We start from the raw sequence: 6,897 nt of genomic DNA, 5'->3' as shown, positions 1-6,897 counted from the left end.
GGTTTGAACCTGCTACCTTAGGTGTATGTGGCTGGCGCCTTAGCCACTTGAGCCACAGGCACCGAGCTGATACTTACTATTTGCTTTGGGGGTCTTGGGAGGACCAGGACCACAGGTACCCAGGGAATAGGAGGCCTTGGAGGAAGTGCCACCTGCTCCCAAACTCCCATTTCCACAACAGCTACAGTCTAGAGGTGGGGAGTGGGGTTGTTTGCATAGCAAGAGCAGTGCTATCTGCAAGCTGGCCAGGGTGAGGTGGACCAAGCTCACACACAAGTAGCCTGAAGCAGCTCTTACTTCCTGACCTAAGAAAAAGAGGAGGTCACTTCCCTTCATGATGTCCTAACACTCTGAGGCACGTTGACTTCTTTAATCTGCTACCTCTTGGAGTCATGAAAAACAAGCCCCTGCCTGCATATGAGTTGGAAAGGGACCTGAGCCTATCCACATCCAGGGCTCTGGGGGGTGAGGCCACTGCTGTCTTGGCACATAGCCAAGTGCTATGGGGCTAGGGTCCTGCTTGCTGCCACACTGGCAGCCTCTCCTTTCTTATGAAACCCCTGCCCGGGCCCCTCTCCCCAGGAGGCAGGGTAGTGATAGTCTCTAGTCATTCCTTTTGTGTATCTTCCTTCGGATCTGCTCAAGGGTTTATTTCTGAATAGATTAGAAAAGGTTTTGCCCTTCTAATACTTGGTCAGCAAAACTACTTTAACAGAATGCAAGTGGGTACCGTGCTGAGAGAAGGCACTACCCGTAGAGTGGCCTGGAGGGGAGGGGAGCAGCACCACAGCTGCTTGGGACTCCTGCTGCTGGGATAGGAGACTTCAGTGCCTATCTCCTAAGACATCAAGAAGTGATTCTAGGGTTCAGCATCATTGCTCAGTGGTTAGGGTGCTGACTACATACACAGGGGCTAGTGGGTTCAAATCTGGCCAGGGCCTGCTAAAATAATGACAACAATAGCAAAAAAATAGCTGGGCGTTGTGGCGGGTGTTTATAGTTCTAGCTACTTAGGAGGCTGAGGCAAGAGATTTACTTAAGCCCAAGAGTTTGAGTTTGCTGTTTGCTGTGAGCTGTTACACCGCAGCACTCTACTGAGGGCGACATAGTGAAACTCTGTCTCAAAAAAAAAGTTGGCTATGCTCCTATAGCTTAGCAGTGAGGGCGCCAGCCACATACACTGGAGCTGGTGGGTTCAAATGCAGCCCGGACCTGCCAGACAGCAATAACAACAAGAAGCAAAAAATAGCCAGGCATTGTGGCGGGCGCCTGTAGTCCCAGCTGCTTCGGAAGCTGAGGCAAGAGAATCGCTTAAGCCCAAGAGTTTGATGTTGCTGTGAGCTGTGACACCACAGCACTCTACCAAGGGCAACGTAGTGGGACTCTGTCTCCAAAGAAAAATGTGATTGTAGGGCTGGTTCCATCATGTTGACCCTGGGTTGAAACAGTATCCTTGGTGCCCAACCCCATGTGATGTTCTCTGAAGCATCAACACATACCTGGGGGAGGCTCTTTTCATTGTGCCAGATGCCTCATTGGATTATACTGGGAAGCCAGCTCTGTCTTCTAAGTCACCACTGGCTTGATCACAGAGCCCCCAGATTAGGATAGGACTTGCCAACTGGTGCACTGATGAGCAGTGCATAGCCACACCCTGGATATCCAGGCAGAGATGCTATCACTGACCTCAGTGACCCCACATGGTACAATCTAATTCCTGGGTCTTAGAGTTAAAAGGTCTCGGTCTCCTGGCCTCTGCTTAGAATGTTTGACTCTCACAAGGTGGCTCTCTCCTTTAGCCTGGATTTAGCATCCCTACACCTGCTGCCCTGTACCTTTCTCACCTTGCCTTTCATTCCCTCCAGACGCTTTAGCTAGTGGCTTAGTACTGCTTAGTTAGGTCCTCCTTTGGTGATAATGAGGAGTGGGGAAGCATGCTTAAGACACAAGCCCACTGCAGTGCAGCCTGGCCAAGCACACTTCTACCTTGGGGCCTTTGCACATGCTTTTCCCTCTGCCTGGAAGGCTCTCTAAAATGGGAGACTGCCCATTCCTTGCTGGAGTATGAATCAAAGAGCAGGCAGAGCCCCTTGTCTGAGACTCATGGACCTGGCAGGAACCTTAAAGGGACTGTTTCTGGGGCACGCCCTCAGCCTGTTGAGCATCCCTAGAGTGATGTCTTCAGTGGGCTGCCTGCCTTCTGTGGCCTGGGTTACATGTCCTTACGTGGGCTGTGTTCCCCAAAGGGTGAATATCCAGCCACATCAGGACCACCTTACTCCTCAAAGTGAGATTTGAGAGAAGAGTTTTGAAAGAGTTGTTAGAAGGCCTCAGCCAGCCGCTTGACCCCATGTTAGTAGTGGAGAGAGGATCACAGTACTTGAAGCCCTCTTTACCTTCTGATTGCTTTTTCTTGAGTTATCCCCAGCAGCTGTGAAGCCAACGTGATGCTGGGCCACAGCTTGGGCACCCAGCAGCCCTCATGGGTATGGCTTTCCTCCCCAGGATGTGTTTGAAATGCGCTTTGCCAAGATGCCAGATGAGCCTGAGGAGCCAGTGGTGGCTGTGTCCTCCCCAGCAGTGCCCCCTCCCACCAAGGTTGTGGCCCCGCCTTCATCCAGCGACAGCAGCAGTGATAGCTCCTCGGATAGTGACAGTTCCACTGATGACTCTGAGGAGGAGCGAGCTCAGCGGTTGGCTGAGCTCCAGGAGCAGGTGAGAGCACTGGTGACTCCATTCCTGCCCCTTTGAGTCCATGGACCAGGGCAATTTTCCTCAAAGGATTTCAAGGATGCTCTTGACTCTTGAGGTTCCATGGGTGCAGAATTTCCACTGATCCCCTTGTGAATTTTCCCCCTCTTCTAGATCAAGTGTATGTTGATTATATACATACATGCCCTGTGTGTGTGAAGGTTGGGGTTACATGGCTATTTATGGGGTAGAGGCGAATCTTCTGGATCCTCCCATCATCTGGAAGGAAGTCGAGCCAGGATGTACACCTCTCGTAGGCCTGCTTGCCTAGTTGCTTCTCTCTACAAAGGCAGTCATAAAGCTCTTACTGCCCATTGTGTCTGTATGTTTTGTCCAGCCTCTTAGGGTCTCTCCTGAGGCCAGAATGGCCATGGGACTTAGATTCTGTTGGTGTGAGCAGCTGTTCTGTTGAGGGGCACACACTGGCAATCCTTGGAGTTCAAGGAATCGATGGGCACAGACACTTTGGGAATCTGTTTACAGAGCCAAGGTCCAGCCAGCCCACCTCTGCCTGGACTGTGATGCCCAGAGTTTCACACTGTACCATGTGGTTGAGAGCAGATGTCCAGGTCTCAGGTGATGGGATGGAAGGAGGTCCCAACCCCAGGTGTGTGTCTTGCCTGTCTGGTTCACAGCTCAAAGCCGTGCATGAGCAGCTTGCAGCCCTCTCGCAGCCCCAGCAGAACAAACCAAAGAAAAAGGAGAAAGACAAGAAGGAAAAGAAAAAGGAAAAGCACAAAAAGAAAGAGGAAGTGGAGGAGAATAAGAAAAGCAAAGCCAAGGAACTTCCTCCCAAAAAGACAAAGAAAAATAACAGTAGCAACAGCAACACAAGGTCTGTGTTCCCTGAATCTGCCCTGGGTGGGGACCTATCTTCTAGGGGCTGCCTGAGGCCATGTGGGCCTTCTGGCCCAGTCCGCCCATGGTGGTTATAGGGACTAACCTTCTGCAGCATTGGCTCACCTGGGGAGGCTGGCAATGCTCACATGCAAGACTTAGCTGTGTGCTCTCTGCCCTTTCTGTGGAGTAGTCCTTTGTTGCTCATCATGTTTGGTGAGGGAGGATAGCATGGTACAGATGGAGGCTCAGGACCATAGCAGAGCCCTATCTTCAGCAGCCCCTGGGTTGTGGTTTGCTTTCACTCTCCAGTGGGTGGTTTCAGGGGTTGAGTTGTCCGTGTCCTATTGTCCTGTGAAGGCCAGCAAGTAAGACGTGGGGAGCCCCCCATAGAGTGAGTGCCCAGCTTCCTCAGGGGACCCACTCTTGACAGTGTCTGCATCGTCCCTTCATAGCAAGAAGGAGCCAGCACCCATGAAAAATAAGCCCCCTCCTGCATACGAGTCGGAAGAGGAGGACAAATGCAAGCCCATGTCATATGAGGAGAAGCGGCAGCTTAGCCTAGACATCAACAAGCTGCCTGGAGAGAAACTGGGCCGTGTAGTGCACATCATCCAGTCGCGGGAGCCTTCACTCAAGAACTCAAACCCCGATGAGATTGAGATTGACTTTGAGACCCTGAAACCGTCCACGCTACGTGAATTAGAGCGCTATGTCACTTCCTGTTTGCGGAAGAAAAGGAAACCTCAAGGTGCACTTGGGCCCTCTGGGCATGGGGGTCCTTCCTTCCCATGGACAGTCTCAGTTAACTTCCCCTTCCTGATTCAGCCTTTTCCCTCTGCAGGCTCTTTTTCAAAATTATAAAATGTGTGTCCTTGACATGGATACCTCCAGGAGGTCACACTAAACCCTGAGCTGTCAAGTGCCTTTCCAGATCCCTCTGGCTGGTGGCTGTCTGGGCCTACCTAAACCTTAGTGTCCTAAGCCTTGCCTTAGGGCTGCGTCCTACTGAGTCTGCCCTGAAAACCACCTTCTGCCTCTTGGGGGCAGGTTGCCAGGAGAATGCCTGCAGTACCTTAAGGACCTGAGTGCTGATGCAGTAGATTAGCACTGAGCCAGCCTCTTTCCTTCTCTAGCAAGGATAGCTTGGTATGATGCCCTTTTGGGGGGCACTTTTCCAAGCATTCCTTTCACATTGTATGTGCCATGCATCCTGGGACACTACTTTCCCCGTGGGCCTGTAGGACTTAGGATATGTCAGGACATTGTACCACAGCCTTTGACCTCAGCTTAGACTGGCTCCTCAGGTCCTTGGGCCTCTCCCTGAGGTATACTATATGGTAACACTTGGGCACTGGACAGCCATGCAGGGAGGCTCCCAGGGCTCTGTCCTTGGCCTGCTTTATGTCTGGGTATCATGTTCCCTTTGGGTCCTCTTCACTCCCTACCAGAAAAGTAATTGAGAGAACCTATGCCCACGCCTAGCAGTACTTTTGTTAGAAAATAACAGCTTGCTTGGTCCCTTGAATCCATGATAAACCCTCTAAAGCAGCAGTTCTCAACCTGTGGGTTGCGACCCACAGGAACTGTATTAAAGGGCCGCAGCATTAGGAAGGTTGAGAACCACTGCTCTAAAGGATATTCTGAGGAATTAGAGGGACTTTGAATTTCCTCCACCAAAGCTGAGTCTTTGGCTAGTGTGCAGTAGGCAACCAGTGGGAAGCTGGGGGCCACGAAGATCCTAAGACAACAACAGCAGCTGATTGCTAGAAACAGCCCCCAGTGGGTGATGTGTGTACATGGTTCCTGCATTCTTCTGGATCAGGGCCCTGCCTAACACAGTTCCTGTTGCTTGGATTGCAGCTGAGAAAGTTGATGTGATTGCTGGCTCCTCTAAGATGAAGGGCTTCTCATCCTCAGAGTCGGAGAGCTCCAGTGAGTCCAGCTCTTCTGACAGTGAAGACTCCGAAACAGGTTAGGTGATTTGTGTTTTATGCATCTAGTCAAACTCCATGCACCTGTTCCTGGTACCAGCTCAGCCCTGTGTCCTGGTTGCTAAAGAGTCCAGAGGGGGTGGTCATGAGAATTTGCCGGTCCCTTCTACTTGTCCATTTGCCATATTAACTTTCTCCCTGGGGACTCTGGGTAGCCCTTTGTCCATTCTCTCAATGTGGCCCTTATGCTGTCCCTGCTAAGGCTGGGGCTAGGGAACACTTTGGGCCAAGGGCATTGACATGGCAGAACCCTGGGTGAGGGATAGGGACTAGACCATGAGAGCTACCGGTGTGCGGTCCCAGATGGTGCCATTGACCTTGGTGTGACCCCACTCAGTCTTCTGCCCCAGAAGAGATACTGCCTTCCCCTTCTTTCCTATGTTGCTTGGCTGTTTCAGGAGAGGTACTTCCTGGGCTCTGGCAGGTGTGAAGCCACCTGCAACTGGCAGAGGGCATAGCCAGTCTGCTCTTGACCCCTTGTCACCAGGTCTCTGTATTCTTCCCCGCTCTGCCTCAGAGTGTGATTTTCCACTCTTGCCGCTCCTGACTTTGTTCCTGACTAAGCTCACACTTGGATACTAGTGTCCCACACTTCTAACAGTACCCCATTCTCTCCATGGGCCCTGCATATCTGCTCCCAGCACCCAGTCAGAGCTCACCACCTCAGCTGCAGCCTTGTAGCTCAGAGTAGGAGGTGTTGAGAGCTGGGGCCATGAAGCGGGGTGGGGGTGGGGGGCTGCTTTCTTTCAGGTGTGTACTTTTCTTCATTATTCTTAGTGGAGCAGAGCTCAGACTGGCCTGGAGGACAGGATGGGGAAGAAGCCGTTGCTACTCAGGAGGTCTGGTGATCAGTGCATACTGTGAGGTGGAGCTGACAGTATAGGGATAGGGCAAGTGAGGTTGCCACTGAGCAACCAGCAGCAGCTCCATCAGCTGAACGGGTGGGCTACAGACCACTGAGAACCAGCCCTAGAGTCCCTGGTCCCTGGTACACTCCACAAAGCAGACTGGGGAATGCAGACCCACAGGGGAAAAGTATGGGCGGTGAAACACTCTTGGCACACTTTATTCCATGAACTTATTTATTCCACCTCAAGAATTTTATTCTAATGAAATAAGTGCCAAATACTACATAATCAGTGCATATAAATAACACTTTGTGCCAACAAAAGTTGATTCCTCATAGCTCGTCAACAGTCTCAGGGTAGTTTTGGAGATGTCCACCCATGCTGGATCCGTGGCCTGTGAAGAGCCACTTTGCTCTGAGGTATATTTGCATAGGTTGGGTGAGGGCAGAAGTGCCTCTGGGTCTCAG

General features: G+C 51.6%; 1 protein-coding gene across 2 annotated transcripts in view; it reads left to right on the top strand.

The window, feature by feature from the left end:
- Positions 1–6,897, top strand: part of BRD4 (bromodomain containing 4) — a 103,360-nt gene that overhangs the window by 80,025 nt on the left and 16,438 nt on the right. For both annotated transcript variants that reach the window (XM_003796507.3, XM_023517148.1), the window contains exons 8-11: positions 2,506–2,715; positions 3,387–3,586; positions 4,044–4,339; positions 5,452–5,562. In XM_003796507.3, coding sequence (XP_003796555.1) covers positions 2,506–2,715; positions 3,387–3,586; positions 4,044–4,339; positions 5,452–5,562 — 817 coding nt within the window. The remainder of the gene's footprint in view (positions 1–2,505; positions 2,716–3,386; positions 3,587–4,043; positions 4,340–5,451; positions 5,563–6,897) is intronic.

Source organism: Otolemur garnettii, unplaced genomic scaffold (genome assembly GCF_000181295.1).
Source record: "Otolemur garnettii isolate 467f Iridium unplaced genomic scaffold, OtoGar3 scaffold00105, whole genome shotgun sequence".
NCBI classification, from domain to species: Eukaryota; Metazoa; Chordata; class Mammalia; order Primates; family Galagidae; genus Otolemur; species Otolemur garnettii.
This window is presented reverse-complemented; position numbering and strand designations above follow the sequence as displayed.